The 19,206-nt window shown below is 39.6% G+C and overlaps 2 protein-coding genes across 2 annotated transcripts; both read left to right on the forward strand.

Moving 5' to 3' along the window:
• Nucleotides 1-2,583: 2,583 nt before the first annotated feature.
• LOC118825569 (aquaporin-1-like) lies at nucleotides 2,584-7,745 on the forward strand. Its single transcript, XM_036596238.1, has 4 exons — nucleotides 2,584-3,018; nucleotides 5,190-5,351; nucleotides 5,541-5,621; nucleotides 7,100-7,745. Exons 1-4 carry the CDS (start codon nucleotides 2,650-2,652, stop codon nucleotides 7,277-7,279), a joined length of 792 nt encoding a protein of 263 aa, XP_036452131.1. The 5' UTR covers nucleotides 2,584-2,649; the 3' UTR covers nucleotides 7,280-7,745.
• Nucleotides 7,746-15,547: 7,802 nt separating this feature from the next.
• On the forward strand, nucleotides 15,548-19,092 carry LOC118825570 (aquaporin-1-like). Its single transcript, XM_036596239.1, has 5 exons — nucleotides 15,548-15,562; nucleotides 16,341-16,709; nucleotides 17,411-17,572; nucleotides 17,947-18,027; nucleotides 18,838-19,092. The coding sequence occupies exons 2-5, from the start codon at nucleotides 16,344-16,346 to the stop codon at nucleotides 19,021-19,023; spliced, it is 795 nt and encodes a 264-aa protein (XP_036452132.1). The 5' UTR covers nucleotides 15,548-15,562; nucleotides 16,341-16,343; the 3' UTR covers nucleotides 19,024-19,092.
• The last annotated feature ends 114 nt before the right edge of the window (nucleotides 19,093-19,206 follow it).

Here is a 19,206-nt window from a genome sequence, read left to right on the forward strand (position 1 = left end):
TTTACAGATGTGTACAGGTGTTCTTGTGCTGCCATGCTCTGGGCTGCGGGGTGGTGAGTGCTTCTGTCAAGTAGAGCTGCGCAAATAGAAGCTGTCCACTCTCACTGTCCAGGAAGGAAACAACAACACCGTTTCAGAATCTGAATTAATTAGCCATGCTGCCAGAGAGAGAGAGAGAGAGAGAGAGAGGAAGTAAAAGAGAAGAAAAGAGAACTGAGAGAGAGAGAGAGAGAGAGAGAGAGAGAGCGAGAGCGAGAGAGAGAGAGAGAGAGAGCGCATGTGTGTAACTGTTGAGATGAGTTCAGCTGGGTCAGTTTTTAGATCCTCCAAAAGATTTTCTGCAACACTGTCTAAACATAGTGCCACAGTGAGGTCAGTGAAGGCTGACGGGCAGCTCCGCTGTTATTCACACTGAACTGAAAGCGTAACGACTCCCTGCTCCTGAGAACCGCCTGAGCGTTCTGAGTCACTGCTGTGCTACTGTAGACGAGTGCGCAGTAATGTGTTTAGTCCTATATAATCCTTTTAAGCAGCATTTTTAGTGGCATATAGAACGTACTTAGGGGTTGATAGATTTCCTTTTATGACATTATTAACTGCACTTCATCATGTTAGCATATGGAATGTGTTATTATTATTGCAAAGTTAAACATATTAAATTATTAGCTTTTTTATTTTAGGTATTAAAAGGCTGAAAAAGTAACATTGACTGTAAAATATGTTATTAACTGTGTTTTTATTAAGTGTATTTTTATTTATTATTTTATTTATTATTTTTTTTATTTTATTCTTTATTATCAACCGTGTTTTTAGCATGCAAACTACTGCAAAAAAATCTGTTTTAAAAAATATTTTTTTTATTTTTTACCATTTAAAATTGACAAAATGTTTTAAAGCTTTATATAATAATCTAATCTACTTTTTAGCATGCAGAACGCATTACTGAATGCACTGACAGCAGAGCTGCAGCAACACAACAGGATGCCATTCAGTCAATCATGATAATGTTTAATACTGTATTAATAATGACAGCTGAGGGACAGAGGGGCACAAACTAAACACAAGGTAAAATGTAACAGGTTTCTCAGTGTGGATAAACAGGTCCAAGTAGGGTGCACCTTTGGTCATGTTTTCAGACTCCTGTATCAACATCATCTGCAAATTTCGCCAGCAATCAGACTGATAATCCTCCAGATTAATCCTGAAGACCTACAGAACTGTGCAAAGTCAGAGACCACCCTTCATTTCTTTCATTTCCAGTCCAAACATCCAATTACAACCATTTTTAGGTGATATTTGTGAGGGGATATAAGATCATCCACTTGCATAATTAAGCACCTGGAAGACCTGGTAGACCCCAAAACTGCCCCCATCAGATAAACAGCACTTTCATCTCTGAGAGAGAGGAGAAAATCAAGCTGCTTCAGATCTGAAAACATCCACAGGTGTTTCTGTCCATCCTTCCACTGTGAGAAGACGACTCAGCGCTGTGGGTCTGAAAGGATGTGTAGCTGTCAAGAAGAACCTCACTGAGAAAAGGAGACGGACACATCAAACAAAGGAGCTGAACGATGGACTGACCACCCCAGAGTCCAGACCTCAACACCACTGAATGTGTTTGATTACTTCAGAAAATGATCAACCAGCTTCTAAGACTGAACTTTGGAGGTGTGTCTGCAGATTCTTTGAGGAACTGAAAGTGAGTCTCCTGAAAAGAATGGAGGCTGGAATAAAGATGAAGAGTGACTCACTGACTCACACAGCTGATATCTCGTAAAACCTTGTATCTTCATCTTTGTCATTTTTTAGTTTTTGATGTGATGTGAAAATACCTTTTGCCCTTTGCGTTACATGTACATTTCATGACGAATGGACCAAAAGAAATGGCTCAGAATGACTTGGAACAAAGTCTGGTTCCATTGACTTACATTAAAAGTGAGTATGTTTTTTCCTTCTCCTGTAAAGTCACCATTTTGGAGAAGCAGCGATATGTTTTGTGCTTTTTTGCTGATGCTATATAATGAATAACTTTTGCGTAGTAGTGTGTATTCTTCGACTGTGACAATATATGACCGCAGGGTGAGTCTATAAAGCCTTTATTTTCATTTTGATCACTTTTTAGGATCAATTTAGAGGGGACAATTTAAAAAAGGCAACTTTTCTTCTAGTTATGAACACCTTCATTCTGAAAACTGCTCTGTAGTGACAATGCATGACCTCAAAAGCCATAAGGTGAGTTTCTAAGGCTTTTAAAGCTCTAAATAAAGTCTGTATGAACTCTGGATGTCAGTAAAATAGTCCAGGTTGGTCAGTCACTTCAGTAAAAGCACAATATTTAAAGAGGAGAGCACTGGAGAGAGATGAGGGGTGAAGCTGAGAGTGAGAGGGAAACTGTGGACACAAATAAAAACAAAGGCCTTCAGGATTTCACACCAACACTCACTCTGCCCTTCCCTCCCTCCCTCCCTCCCTCCCTCTCTCCCTCCCTCCTCTCTCTCTCTCTCCCTCCCTCCCTCTCTCCCTCTCTCTCTCAGTGAAGCCCCTCCTCCTCCTTCATTATCTGGACTGCTCCTATAAATGCAGGCTTTTTGGCAGAGGGACTGTATCTGCACATCCACCTCCACCACCATCACTCACACTATCGTCCTCATGGCTATGAAGGAGCTGAAGAGTAAAGCCTTCTGGCGGGCCGTCCTGGCCGAGCTGGTGGGGATGACCCTCTTCATCTTCCTCAGCATCGGCGCCGCCATCGGCAACCCCAACAACGCTAACCCGGACCAGGAGGTGAAGGTGGCCCTGACCTTTGGCCTGGCCATCGCCACACTGGCTCAGAGTCTGGGTCACATCAGCGGAGCCCACCTGAACCCTGCTGTCACCCTGGGCATGCTGGTCAGCTGCCAGATCAGCCTCCTGAGGGGCGTATTCTACATCCTGGCCCAAATGCTGGGCGCTGCTGTGGCCAGCGGCATCGTCTACGGAGTCCGGCCTGAAAACACCTCTGCACTGGGGCTCAACGCGGTGAGTAATCAAAAACTGACTAGAACTGATCAAAAACTTACCAAAACTCATCAAGAACTGACCAAAACAGATCAACAGCTGACCAGAACTGACCAAAACTGATCAAAAACTGGTCAAAAGCTGACCAGGACTGACCCAAAACTGTAAAAATAAAAATCTGTCTGGGGCTTAAAGTGGTGATTTACCAGAAACGGACCCAAAACTGACCAGTACTCAACACAACCTGACATAAACTGACAAAAAGCTGACCAAAAACTAGCCAAAACTGTAGCATGTCTGGGACTCAATGTTGTGAGTTACTAAAAACTGACCAAAAAACAGATTATAACTGATTTAAAACAGACCTGAAAGTCCTGCAGCCTGGACCTTCATGCAATAAGTGACCAAAAACTGCCCAAACTGAGGATGAAAGACTGACCAAGAGTGTCGTGCAAAACTACAACTGACCAAAGCTGAAGCAAAACTGACCTAAACTGTAATGCTCTGTAATGCTGCTGCTGCTCTGTAATGTTTTGATACGGTGCTTTACGGTGATGTTAGGTGCTGGTCTGACACAATAACTTCCACAGTAAGAGCTCCATTAGGTTCTAGGCTTCTGTAGACATGATATTATATGTTCTCCACTTTGTTCATCTCATGAAGTGTTTGAGAGTCCAGTCAGGTGCGTTTAGAGCAGATAAAAGACAGACGAGTGCAGCGGATCAGACTGAGAACCAGTGAAGTGTCCAGCTTAACCTGACCAATGTAATTCAGAGTGAACAGAAGTGTGCAGAGCGTTTTTGCTGCAGCTGATGGTGATGTTATCTTGTCTGCTGGCCGCAGGCTTCCTGCCCAGGGGCTTTAGCTGTCATTAGGGAAGTCGGGAAGCAAAATAAAGCATGTAAAATCAGCTCGATGCTCTTAAAAAGCTCCCAAAATGCACCCTGTAGTGTCGCCGCTGTAAGAGAAGCTCTTATCTCTGAAATGAGCTTTATAGGCGACTTTATTGCGCATTAATGTAATGAGATTATTGGTCCGTTCATCGTGAAATACTCACACAATGTGAGTGAGAACCGAGACAGAGGCAGGAAAGCTTTATCTGCAGAGCATCTCTGAAGAAGCTGATCCAGATGATCTGCTGCTCAGTAGGCGTGAGCCCAGCTCTGGTGTTTTGTAGAGCAGTGCTGATAGAGGTGAAGGCCTCAGTGCTGGAAGTGGACGGGTGTCTCCTGACCACCGGGTGATAAACTTATCTTCCTCCTTCAGAAGCACTGCTTACCTCACTGATTATGGTCCACTGGCCCCGCCCTTCTGCGCGTTGACAGACACTCCAGGACAATGATCTTTGTGTTTGCAGGGCAGTTTGAGAGGTGAAGCTACCGACGCTGCTATTTTAAGGCCGTACGTACAGCAGGACGCTGCGCACGTTTGGGCTATTCAAGGGTCAACAGCCAAATGAACTTTTATTTGCGCTGTTATACAACTAAATCACCTTTGGTCACCTTTTACCTTCAGCCTATTATAAAATATCTGCAGGCTCAAAAACATAACTTAATGTTTACCATCTATGCTGTTACATAAATGTTGCATATGTTATTAAGAGGCTGCCACACCATTTTTCATTCATATTAGCATTAAAAAAATCTAATAATTATTTAATTTTAAGTAGCATTTTTAGTGGCATATAGAGTGTATTAAGAGGTTTTATTTAACTTCTCACATTATTAAATGCATTTTATGATGTTGGCATGTGGAATGTATCATTGTTGTAGAACTTAAGCGTAGTGAATTATTAGCTGTATTATTTTTTTAACATATTGAATTATTAGCTGTATTATTTCAGGTAAAATGTATCAAAAGGCTGAACAAAAAATTCAGTATATTATTAACTGTATTTTTAGCATGCAAAATCAATTTTAGCATTTAAAATATATATATATAGGTTGATATAATGTTTTAATTTTTTATTAAATTATTTATTCCACTTTTTAGCCTGCGGAATGCATTACTGAAAAATTATAAAGCTTGAAAATGTTTACATTTTTTCATGTAAAGTACATTTCAAAATATTGCATAAAATATATTTTAAAAATAATCACTTTTTTCTCTTTTTACCATGTAAAATGTACTGTGAAGTTGAAAAAACGTTTTAAAATTTTACTCAAATTTTTTTTATCTTTCTTTCTTCTCAGCTCAACAACATCACTCCTGCTCAGGGCATTGGCGTGGAGCTTCTGGCCACCTTCCAGCTCGTCCTGTGCGTCCTGGCAACCACAGATAAAAGAAGGCGGGACGTGATGGGCTCCGCCCCCCTGGCCATTGGCCTCTCCGTGTGTCTGGGTCATCTGACAGCCGTGAGTAATCTCCTTCCAGCCCCACCATTCATCAAAGTTAAACATGTTATGATGTAAATAACAGCGTGGTTGATACAGTGCAGTGTGCAGTTATGTAAATTAGGCTTGTTTTCATACCCCGCCTCATTAATATGGAATATAAGACCACCCATTTAACAGTTATCACTCTCCTTCCCTCTCTCTGTACAGATCAGCTTCACCGGATGTGGGATTAACCCCGCTCGGTCCTTCGGGCCCGCCGTGATCCTCAACGACTTCACCAATCAGTGGGTAAGAAGCGCTTCTTGAAACATCATGTTAATCATAAACCATTCAGGATCTCATGATAGACCCACAGTAAGTTATTCAATGACAGGTATATTGTTTCAACTAACCAGGCAATAAATCAAGGATAAAAGGTCCAAATTGATCTGTTTTCTGAGCCAAATGTCTCTGACGCTGCTGGTTCTTTAAAGGGCCCGTATCACGTAAACCCACACTTTCCTCAGTTTTCTAGCATAAAAGTTTATTTTAGAGTTTTTTAAACACTGTTAAAGTTTTAAAACATACTGTTCTCTCCAAACTAAGCTGATTTCCAATTCTGTGAGGTCACAAAAACCAACATTAACATATATATCCACCTATTCAGCCTACAGCAGTTTAGCTCCGCCCACTCAAGGCAGAACTTATAAGGAGTGTTTCAGTCTGCACTGCTTTCTAAACGAGACTCAGCCAATCAGAGCAGAGCTCATTTACATATATCAGTGTTAAAGGCACAGTAACAAGTGAATTACAACAAAAAAAAAATCCCACACTTCATCTAATAAATCATTTTAAGTAGTATTTTTAGTGGTGTATGGAACGTATTACGAATTTCGAAGATTTGTTCTATTTACAAAATTATTAACTGCATTTTATCATGTTAGCATATGGAACGTATTATTATTGTAAAACTTAAACATGTTCAATTAGTAGCTGTGTTATTTTAGGTGAAATGTATTATAAGGCTGAAAAAACTATATTATTAACTGTAATTTATTTTTTATTATTTTTGAATGTTTTATTTTTTTTTATTAACTGTATTTTAGCATGCAAAATATTGCAAAGAAGTCCATTTAAAAAAAAAATACTTTTTTATTTTTTAGCATGTAAAATAATAGACATTGAGAGGTTGATAATATGTTTTAAATTTTATAAAATTATGTACTCTATTTTATTAGCATGCAGAATGCATTACTGAAATATGTAAACCTAAAATCGATTCAATTATAAGCTCTACTTTGTTCATGTAAAATGTATTTCAAAATATTGCAAAAAATACATTTTAAAAATTATACTTTGACCCTTTTAACATGTAAAATGTATTGTCACGCAAGAAAAATGTAGGAAATGTTCCCAGATCAAGATTAAGATTAAGCTTGCACTTAGCTTGACTCTGAATAAAGAATAACCACTGGACATGGCAGTTTAGTCCAAGACTAAGTTTAATCCATTTGTATTGCAAAATTGTAAATTTTCCATTAATTCATTTATTTTTGCTTAACGTTTTAGCTGTTAGCATTTAACGTAGCGCTCGGCTAATTACGCACTTGAGCCCAGGCTAATATATAACACAAGGCTAAGCTAAAATAGCTCTTCAGTAGTTAATAACTACTGGGCACTGCGATTTAGTCTAAGACTAAACTTTACACATGGAAACTAGTCCTAGTGTTTTTTTCCTTCCTGTGTTAGCTGTTAGCTTAATGCTAATACTGAGCCTACTCCCGCAGGTCTACTGGGTGGGGCCAATGTGTGGGGGCGTGGTCGCCGCGCTGATCTACGACTTCCTGCTGTACCCCAAAATGGACGACTTCCCCGATCGCATTCGGGTGCTGGTGACCGGACCTCCTACCGACTACGACGTCAACGGAACCGACGACCCCCCGGCTGTAGAGATGACGTCAAAATGAAACGAATCCTGTTACTTAGTGTATCAAACTCCGAAAGGCCTTAAAACACCTGTAAATACTTCGTTCCCTCCAACTGAGGGAGAGTAGCGTTATATATATTTTTCCCAATTCAATCCAAAATAGAGAAAAACTAGAAAAAAAAAAAAGTTTTGTCAATGCAAACCGAGAGGCCTCTGTTGTAGCTGTTCAATGGAAGTTTGGTGTCAGCTCACCTTTCTTCTGTTTGAACTCCTGCGTAGTAAATATGAAGTATGTACCTCTATTTTCTGAATTGTTGTTAAAACTTTTGTATGGTTTTTTTTCCGTTTTCTGAGTGAAAGTATCAGTATTTTAGTTAGTCTCTTGTTTTGTAAACAGTTCTATGTAAATGATTGCATTTCATTTTGTATTGTATAACGTGTGCACTATACATTTCTTTCCTTCACTTTTGTAAGTTAATAAAGTGCCTGATGTTACAAACACTAAAGTTTAGTAGGTTCTTTTTTAAACAAAAAGATTTTTGCTTACATTGGCAATTATTACGTAGCTCATATTAACATATTAGCTAATATTACATTACTTCTTATAAACTGATGTTTTCGAATCAGTAAGCTGAGTCACATTACTTTACAATCAGCACTTGAGTCATGTAAGTTCAGTAAACCCCTGGGGAGAAAAGTCCAGCAAATCACACCCACTTTGCTCAACATGCGTTACCACGTTAGTAAAGCAGTAGCTCTCAATCCCACGCTTTGCATACTTAGTGCTGATGTAACAGTTCCTGCTCATTAACTGCTTGTACACAAAGGAAAATGCCAAACACGTCCAGAACAACTGCAACAGTGGAAGTTCAGTGATAGAGACATTCCTCAAAGACAGCCTAACTTTGAGAAAGGGAAGCTCTAAGGAAACACAGGACAGATTAATGGAAGGACAGTGGAAGCTGCACTTGAATAGCCAGTCTTCCGTCCAGCTCAGGATACTATCAGATTATCACTGTGTGAAAAGGCATGCAGGCCAAAAAGGAAAAAAGAGGCTTCAAGAGGCCACAAAAATGTACACAAATTTTCCATTTACCTCAATGTAGCTAATCAGCCAAGACATGTTTGACGTCCAAGGCTGTTAAGTTATCTCACATAAACTTGCTGTTGGGTTATGAAATGTCAGTTTATCTAGAGTCTGGCAGGCCTCGTCTTTCTTTTCCATGCATAAATTCAAGCAAAAGCTTCTGTGCTCAGTTTTACGTTATGAACTGGTGTTGAATGATGTTTTTTTTTACACAGTCTATGTTTCAGCTCCATCCAGCCATTCTGTTAACTGAACTATAACAAAATACATGAGGTGTGGTCGCATCCTGGTTCCAGTCTTAAATGAGCGATCAAGAGCAGTTAATGAGATTCAGCTGTATCCGCTATCACTGATGGTGTTCCACAGGGTTCAGTACTTGGGCCACTTTTATTTAGTATTCATTTGCTCCAGAGAAGCGGGACAAAAACACAAACAAACGTGATTGAAATAGGCACAACAAAAAGACCGTTATGAGTAGTCATTACTGTAACGTTGTCCTCCCATAGCTTGAAGTGGCGTCAGATTCAATATGGTTTCAAATGAGCCTTTCATTATCGAAAAACCTCCAGTCTGATGGACAGAACAAAGCACTAACATCAAAAAGCATGTTTAAATGAAAGAGACAAGCTGAAAATCTTACATAGCAAGTAGTTTTGATAGCAAATATGATGGCTAGCATGCTAGCTGCTAGCTGCCAGCTCATGTAGGTCTTTAATCTTACTAAACGTTACTAAACCTTCAGCTGACATACTTTATATGTATATCTGCATGTTTGTCTTTACATTGTTTTGTTTATGGATTTATGTAAAGCTGAGTTCCTGAAGAATAGGCTAAATAATTGCATGAATTATTATTTATTATTTAACGTGCCAGGGCAAACTTTCAAAATACGTAACTTTTCAACTTTCAATTTTGTTTTTTAATTGAAACTATACCTTTTTTTTATAAAAGTTTTTGCTTGATTGTTTTTCATGGAAATCCATGAGGTGATCTGATCCTAGACAACATCAGGTGGAATGACCCCTAGTGTGGTTTCCACCTTTTTTTTCTTTTTTTGCAGTTAACGTGATGCTAAGCTAGTGACTAGCAACCTTCATTAGCGATATTAGCCTCATAGCTCCAGTGTAAAACTAAAGAAGCAAGTTTCAGACACAACATATCTTGGCCGATCAATGACATTTAGAATATGAGGGTAAAGTCTTTTTTGCTGTAAGTTTGCTGTGTTGTTTCATCTGCATCTTTGTAGAATACACTATTAGCATACTGCTAACTCATTGCTAGGATGAGATGGCATTCCCTGCCAGTGGAACAGATGGCTTTGTGCCCATAAGATCACCTTAAACTCTGCAATAAAGCCAGCAGCACTCTGTTTTAAAACGTCACAGGCATACGAGGCCTTAATGGGCCTGAGCAGATGAATTCCTGTCTTTCCACTGACTGCACATTTGTTTTAAAGCGTCCTAGCCTGCTGGTGTTCACCAGGGGAATGTAGCTCCTTCTCTCTGTTCCTAGAAAGGTTTAATGTCCAGAACTGTTGAAACAGTCTAACTGAAAGTCAGCTGTAGCTCCAAAAAGGGATTATTCATCTTTATTCCAACAGTAATGAGGCAAACGACCTGTTTGGTATCTGATTTCTTTTTTAGTTTTGCACTGGAGCCATGAGGCTAATATAGCTAACAAGTCATGGACGCTAATTAGCATGGCGCTAACCACAGGCCTAAATCATCACTTACTCTCCTCAAACTGTGTGGAGTCGTTCAGTATCTCCAATAGACTTCACTATATGGTTTCTGACACTGTATGACAGACTGGTATCTATAAACATGGACTAAATTCAGACTACTACTGTACGAAGCTATGCTAATGTAGCTTTCAGTCCATGTTCATAGATAACAGTCTGTCATACGGTGCCAAAAAACCACATAAGCTAGTCTACTGGAGATTGGCCGCTGTCCACACAGGCTATTTCCAGAAAAAGGACTGTGTCAAACGCCTCACTGCTCTGTCAAGTTTAATGGTCCGTCAAAATGAAAAACATTAGCCTGTGCTATCTGGGGCGAGGTACAGAATACCACAATGCATAAATCAGCCAGGAGGGAGCTCTGCATGGTGCTGCTATTAATCACGTTACCAAGTAACAACAGCTATATGAGAGTTTAATATGGCTGCATTCTTGTATTGTGTTAAGGTTTGGGCAATTTGGGCATGCCTGCACACTTTCCTGCAAATGGGTCATTCTACAAAAATGTCCACTTTTCTATCTCTCCATAGGAGTCACTGGTGTTACCGATCCTCATTGGTGTTACACATAAGAAACACCAGAGACATTTTAATGAAAAATGCATTTTTTCAAATGGCTGCTACAGAGCATCAAACCACATGTCAATCATGGAAAATCCACTAAAATATGTAATTTAATCCATTTGTATTCTATTTTTTCACAGCTACCTCAGAATAAAGTCGGTCACACCAGTGACTTCAGCTAAAAGCTTCATATGAAATCATGAGCTAAATGAGAAAATCTCTGATAACTGAAAGACACAGTGGACTCACCATGTGCTTTTCTTCATAGATCCTCAGAAAACAGGTAAAAGGAAGTCGAGTGATGTCATCAGTGTGACTTTTATTTCAAAATAAGAGATTTTTTGTTACGCAGTAACACCAGTGACACGACTCCTGGGGAACTTTCATTATATATTTTATAATATTTATTTGACATTTGTTTTCTTTGTAACTTAATTCACGTTTCATAGTCATGTATAGATTATTGTAGTTAAATAGCAGAAAAACATGTTTTTTTCTTCAAAATATGGCCTCAGCCTTCACACATGACTGTGGGGACGAGCATGTCAGTGGTGCTTGGAGTTCTAGATAATTGATTTAAAAAACAATGTTGCTAAATTGAGGCTCAAGAAGGTGTATTTGTTAAAATAACTTATTGTTTTATTTTAAAATGTAAAGAAATTGTACACCCTAACATGTTTTTTAAGTGTAATGTATCTGTAAACGCTAGGGACACAAAAATGGATGTTTATGTAGAATGACCCAAACATTAATGTACTGTTACTTCATATTGGATGAACTTAATAGTAATTATGGCATGTGCAAATGTTTGGACACCCTTCTATATATCACATTTCAGAACTTAATTAGCTTGTTAGCCCTTAGTTGACTCATTAGGGCGGGTTGAGCAGGTCAAAAATGGTCATTAAGAAGTATCAGCTGATGAGAATTCCAGAATGTACCAATTCTCTGACAATCACGGACACCTCTCAGCAGCTGGCAAAGGATCTGAAAATGAAGCTAATTGATGCCCACAAAGCAAGAGAAGGCTATAAAAAGACTTCACACTTCCAGCTCACAATTTCCACTATCCAAAATATCATTAGGAAGTGACAGTGAAGGGGGAACAGTGGAAGTCAAGTAAGATCTGAAAGACCAAGTAAACTGTCATGAAGAACTGCTTGTATGCTGGGCAGAAAGGCAAAGCAAAACCCCCACATAACAGCTAAGGACCTGCAAGAGTCACCAACCTTACCTGTAACCTCATCAATGTCTGAAGCTTGCAAAACATATAAATAAGTCAATAGTTTTTTGAAAACAAATGCTGTGGACTGATGAAGTAAAAATGTAGCTCTTTGGTATAACTCAGCAGAGGCCTTTCTGGAGAAATAAAAAGAGCAGCATTTGATGATAGGAACACCTTGCCAAATGTTAAGCATGTGGATGAATCTATTGTACAGACTTCCTGTCTGATGGTGATGTTGTCATTTCAACTAAAGACAACCAAAACAACTCTTATTTGTTATTATTAAATTATTTGCATCTTAACAACATAATTATGCAAATTATTTGAAAAATCAGTGGAATAGTCACTTAGTGGGTAAACATGATGGTAAGTGTGATATATGTGGGGAAGTATGATTTACACCGATCAGGCATAACATTATGACCACCTCCTTGTTTCTACACTCATTGTCCATTTTATCAGCTCCACTTACTATATAGGTGCACTTTGTATTTCTACAATTACAGACTGTAGTATGTGGGGGTGCAAGTTTATGCAGTGATGGCAGAGCTTGACAAACCAAAAGATAATACTCTCTAAAAACTCTTTTGGGTGATCAAAACACCTAAAAAAAAGGGGGTACCAAAGGGGCAACCCCATTTCCAAAAAAGTTGGGGCACTGTGCGGAATGTAAATAAAAACAAAATGCAATGATGTGCAAATTATTTAAACACTATATTTCATTGAAAATAGTACAAAGACAACATATCAAATGTTGAAACTGAGAAATTTTATCATTTATTGAAAAATATATGCCCATTTTGAATTTAATGCCAACAACACATTTCAAAAAAGTTGGGACGGGGGCAACAAAAGACTGGTAAAATTGTGTAATGCTGAAAAAAAACACCTAGTGTTTAATTGGCAACAGGTCAGTAATGTGATTGGGTATAAAAAAGCATCTCAGAGAGGCGGAGTCTTTCAGAAGTAAAGATGAGGAGGGGTTCACCACTCTGTGAAAGACTGCATGAGCAAATAGTGCCACAATTCAAAAATTACATTTCTCAACATAAAATAGAAAAGAACTTGTGTTTTTCATCATCTACGTTACATAATATCATTAAAAGATTCAGAGAATCTGGAGAAATCTCTGTTTGTAAGGAACAAGGCCAAAAACCAGTATTTGTGATCTTTGGGTCCTCAGGCAGCACTGCATTAAAAACAGACATGACTCTGTAGTGGAAATCACTGCATGGGCTCAGAAACACTTCTGAAAACCACTGTCTGTGACAACAGTTCATCACTGCATCCACAAATGCAGGTTAAAACTCTAAAATGCAAAGAACAAAGCATACATAAACAGGATCCAGAAATGCTTCCACCTTCTCTGGGCCTGAGCATGTAAAATGGACTGAGTCGGAGTAGAAAAGTGTCCTGTGGTCCGATGAATCAACATTTGATATTCTTTTTGGAAATCATGGACACTGTGTCCTCCAGGCTAAAGACCACTCAGCTTGTTATCAGTGCACAGTTCAAAAGCAAGTATTCATGATGGTATAGGGGGCATTAGTGCATATGGTATGGGTGATGTGCACATCTGTGGAGGCACCATTAATGCTGAATTATATATTCATGTTTTGTCAACATATGCTGCCATCCAGACGACGTCTTTTTTCAGGGAAGGCCTTGATTATTTCAGTAATACAGTGTCAAACCACATTCTGCATGTATTACAACAGCAATGCTCCGTTTTAAAAAAGTCTGTGTGCTAAACTGGCCTGCCTGCAGTCCAGATCCGTCACCACTGAAAACATTTGGAGAGTTATGAAATGAAAAATATGACAAATGAGCCCCTGAACTGTTGAGCAGCTGAAATCCTGTATCAAACAAGAACAGAAAACATTTCACTTTCTAAACTACAGCAGAGTTTTCTCAGTTCCCAAACACTTACAGAGTGTTGTTAAAGGAAGAGGTGATGACACACAGTGGTAAACAGGCCCCCGTCCCAACTTTTTTGGAACGTGTCATTGGCATCAAATTCAAAATGGGCATATATGTTCAAAAAACAATAAAATTTCTCAGTTTCAACATTTGATATGTTGTCTTTGTAGTATTTTCATTTAAAAATGGTCTACATGATTTGCTCATCATTGCATTCTATTTTTATTTACATTCTGCACGGCATCCCAACTTCTTTGGAAATGGGGTTGCATATTAATTACCAACACTACGTCAAGCTTTTCAATCACAGATGTTTCAAAACACTCATTCAAGGTGTGGTTCAAATGCAAATGTCACATGATCAGAGAGAAATGAGGCTTCAGAATGTGTCACTGTAACCTAGAAGATATTTCACAAAGCAGGATTTCTGAGTTAGTCTGAAAATATTTGGCATACACTATTCAGCTTACTGAGAAGTCCTGTTTCGTGAAAATGCAACCCCTGCAACGTCCGCCGGTGATTGACATATTTGGCTTAGTCAGTCATCTAATCTCAGATCCCAGAAAGGCTCACCTACAGATTCCTAGGTTGTTTATAAGCAGTTCAAACACAGTCTTTTATGATGACGGAGAGCAACAAATGATATTCATAACATCACTTCAAAGGCTGAGGAGGTGATAAGCAATAAGTCATCTTAGCCCCATCATGGTGGGAGAATAATCATGTTCTTACATAAAAATATTATACTATATATATATATATATATATATTTATATCCTACCTTGTGATTAATGTTAGAAATTAAGATCTTAGTTGTTTTTATTCACTTTTTTATGAAAATTAGTAGAAAAATGGAAAGACATACTATAGACCAGACAACCACCTATGGCCAGTAGATGTCACTAGAGAGGTGGGGGTCAAATGAATCAAAAACTCAATTTTTTCGACAGAAAAATTTCAAACACATCAGCGTTTCACAAGGCTTCATTCTGTAGGCCTGCATGCAAGAATTTGATTAACAGGAGTAGTACCGTCTTTAAACAGTGAAAAGTCAGCAGCCCAGACAGCAGTCATTGAGTCAATGTTAAAATCAATGTTAAAGCTTTAAATTTAACTTCAACTCACTTTGAATTATTATTTTTAAAATACTGAAAGTTTTATTAGAAAATCCTGTTACTGCAGTAAAACACAGCCCTGCTTTATCTACAGCTGGGATCACTTCTTAAAAAGCCGCCTGGCCTAAAACAAGCAAAACTTTCTATTAGACTCTATTCTGATTCATTGAAGAACAAGATAACAAGAAAATGTTTTAAAAGGAACAAAAAAAATAATCACGAATTCAAACCGTCAGTAACTCAAACTGACTCAAACTGGCTCAGATCTCCTTCCTCACCAGGTGCTGTAAAAAAAATAAAAGAAAGAAATCAAGCTTAACCAGTTGTACAAGAAGCATAACGCCAGGAACGTTTTTCTTTCTCTTATTTCAAAGCAGACAGGCACATTTCTCAGCCCAATAAATGATAGTTAAGTAGTTCAGTTTTGCTAGTGAACATAGCTAATAAGAACAGCCTTGAAGGAAGGGGGATTTTGCCACCGACCTGTATTGATAATTTAACGTTAATCTAGCACAGTGGTCACCAGCCCTGCCCTTGGAGATCGACCTTCCTGTGGACTTTAGCTCTAAGCCTAATCAACCCCACCTGATCCATCCTATTATTGGCAATAAGTTCTTGCTTAGCTGAAATGAGGTGTGGAAGACTGCGGTTGGAGGTGAAACCTGGAGGAAGGTAGATCTCCACTGGTCAACAAAATGTTGACAATGAAATTTCAACTTCCACCAAAATAAGGATTCAGATGAAAAACTAGTAACAGATCAAGATCACCCTGCTATCTGCAAAGCCTCCCATAAGAAGAAGGAACCTGTGCCTAAATCAGGGGTGTCCAATCTTATCCATAAAGAGCCAGTGTGGCTGCAGGTTTTCACTCCAAACGAGCCGGAACTCACCTTAATCAATTGGTCTTAGTCTTCAAACATTTCATCACGTGACCTCCTGCTTTGTTGGAATGAAAACCTGCAGCCACACCAGCCCTATATGGATAAGACTGGACACTCCTGACCTAAATGGTCAACAAAACCTAAAGGAACCAATAAGGCAAGGTTGCACAAATACGGCCCTGGAGGTCCGGTGTCTGGCACAGTTTGGTGATTTACCTGCTCCAACACACCTGATTACATTTTTCTGTTAACTACCAAGTTAAGTGGGTGTGTTTGAGCTGGGAAACCTCCAAACTGTGCTGGACACCAGCCCCCCCCCAGGACCGGAGTTGTGCACCCCTGCAATAAAGCCTCTTTAACTACGGCACCTAATTACCCTCCAAATGGCCACCATCCCATTTCATCAGCCAATCAGGCTGAGAGCCCTATTAAGAATTAGTGGCAAAGACACGTGTGTATCTTTTGGAAAGCGCTTGGTAAGATGTTTGGCAAGCAGTAGCTGTTTTAGCATTCTAGCTAACCTGAACCTTTTCTGCCTGTTTGCCGGGTTCTGTTGGTGGCTCTTTTAGACCATGGTGAGGGAGTTAAAGACTCTCTGTTTCTGGAGGGCTGTTCTCGCGGAGCTCTTTGGAACGACCATGTTCGTTTTCATCGGCATCTCCGCTGCGATCGGGAATGGAAACAGCAGCTACCCGGACCAGGAAGTGAAAGTGGCCTTGGCTTTTGGGCTGGCCATTGTTATCCTGTCTCAGAGTTTGGGCCACATTAGCGGAGCCCACCTGAACCCTGCTGTGACCCTGGGCATGGTGGTCAGCTGCCAGGTCAGCGTTTGTAGGGCAGTGTGGTACATGTTAGCCCAGATACTTGGTGCGGTGCTAGCTAGCGGCATCGTTCTGGGAGTGAGGCCAGCAGCTGTCGAGTCACTTGGATTGAACAAGGTGAGTTGGTTAAAAATCTGGAACACTTATTTTGAGAAGTGTTTGTAGTTGTAGAGTTGGTCAGAGTAGCCTGAGCTGTGCTAGGAGTATTAGCATTACTAGCATGTAAACATTGTAGTTGTAGCTGTCTAATGTTCTGCTGGTTTGGTGTTGTATTAAAGCTGGTTCTATTAATAGTTCATTGACTGGCTCATGTTCGCATAGCAAAATACAACTTGAGGTCTAGGAGCTCCCTGTGGAATTTGAGTTGGTCTAGCTAGCCTCTAGCATCTATAAGTGCAGGAAAAGAGGTTTTTAAGACCCCATTCTTCTCCTTTTTGATCAATTTGGTTAACAAAAATGCTGAAGCTCAAAGTCAGAGGTGTGAGCAGTTATAAAGCAGTGTAGGAACTGAACCAACACAACTGAATGAAATTAAACCCACAAAGAGCAATTAGCCACTTCATGTGAAGCGCTATGGTGGACTGGAGTAAAGGACATACTTCAGTGCAACTGTTTGAAAATGCTCAAAAGTAAAAAATAAGTGGCCTTACTTCACCTTTATGCTCTACTGAAAATGAACAGACTAACTTTCAAGCACTTTAAAAAAAAAAAGCCTTCTCTTTTGTGGAGCTCCTCTGCAGAGCGAGAGTTGTTTTCAGATTACCAAACCCCCTGTCGTTAGCATGCTAACTACGTTGCTGCCTTCATTTGTTCTCTAGCTGAATGGAGTCAGCCCAGGACAAGGCTTTGGAATAGAGTTTCTCCTCACTCTCCAAATGGTCCTGTGCGTCCTAGCAACTATGGATAAAAGGAGAACTGACATCGTTGGTTCTGCACCGTTTGCAGTTGGACTCTCCGTGGGTCTGGGACATCTTGCAGGTGTAAGGGGTCACGCAATTCTTACGTTCATGTATTCGCGTTTCTTTACGCTGGATCTTATGAGGGTTCCTTAAGACTGGTTTGAAGAACTACCTTAAAGTACCTCTCAGTAGATGGTTATTTTTAAAGAAATGCTTTTTGTGAAGGAGTTGTAAGGGTGAAGAACCTTTTTTATAACAGTGTAAAGTAAAGTTTACACCAAATAAAGTAAAGTTTTACACCAGATTTGTTCCTTCCTAGAACTGTACAAGCCAAGAACTATTGTTTTGGAACCTTTTGCTTTGAGAATGCTGCTTGTCCAAATAGAAATGAGAATACTTGATGCTCCAGTAAACACCCATATCTGTTCCTGAACTGTTTAAACTACCCCCAACAGATTAGCTACACCGGGTGTGGAATCAACCCGGCCCGATCTTTTGGTCCAGCTTTGGTCACTGTGGAGTTTGAAAATCACTGGGTAAGATGAATTTTCATACTTTTGATGTATAACATTAAGTCCTCAATTATGGTTCTAGACAGTCAGTCCTGAACAGTTTGCTGACTTCCCTGCTCAAACAGTCCTACTAAGCCTAGTAACTACTTGGTTGAGTAAGTTGTTATGAAGAAAGAAATCGCCCAGCTGTGCTGGAGTGAGGTGGTCTGGTCAGTACGTATACAACGGGTTCAATATTGTCCATCTGGAAAGGGCTTTCTATGATGGTCAGGACAACTAACTAATCTTAACACGGTGTTGGTGTTGGTGGTGTTCTGCTGCCATGAGTATTTGCCAGGTGTCTTCAGTTAGCATAGCTTTATTTATTTATTTATTTATTTATTTATTTATTTATTTTTTGAGCCTACACTGCTAATGTTTAAGGCTAAATTGCTAAAAATTGATCCCAAAAAACATGCAGTGCAGAATAAAACTTCATTGTGGCTTTCCTTGTCATTCTTTTTATTAGGTTTGTTCAACTGTGGCATTTAAAGGCTACTATAACTAGCAGTATTACAAAAACAACCATTTTCTACCTAATGCTAGAGCTTCTGGCTCATGGTCAGTATGTAAAGGGTCATGTTAGCACTTCATAGCCACATTTGAGTCCCTGTTTTTTAGTGGTATCTGTAAACTATGCCATAATTTAAATTGACTAGCTTCAACTGGCATGGCTAGCGTGTCAATGACCATGTGCACATGTTGACCGCTGTTAACCTGTACAGATCAGGAGCAAAGCTTTGTTAAACTAGCCCATTGGTAGATATTTGACCCTGACATTATTCGTTTGTTCAGGTGTTCTGGGCTGGACCACTGTGTGGTGGTGTTGTGGCTGCGCTCCTCTACGACTTCCTGCTGTGTCCAAGGGGTTCTGACTTTGCTGGACGGCTGAAGGTCTGGTGTCATGGTGTGGAAGGGCTGGATGGAGAAACGGAACCACTGCTAGAGGGAGCTGGTGGAGAGCAATCGGAGAAACAGTAAAATGGTCACTTCATATCTCGATTCAGTTGATGTATATTGGCTCTAAAATAAGTTGTCTTGTTGGTTCCTTGCCAGTACAAATAAACCGCTTGCAGTTTTGACCAAGACCTGCAGTTTTCTTTTGAATCTCGATATATGATGTGCAAAAACGTCGGCTCCAGCTCTGATCCTTCACTTAACACA

Source organism: Colossoma macropomum, unplaced genomic scaffold, assembly GCF_904425465.1.
Source record: "Colossoma macropomum unplaced genomic scaffold, Colossoma_macropomum, whole genome shotgun sequence".
In the NCBI taxonomy this organism is placed as follows: domain Eukaryota; kingdom Metazoa; phylum Chordata; class Actinopteri; order Characiformes; family Serrasalmidae; genus Colossoma; species Colossoma macropomum.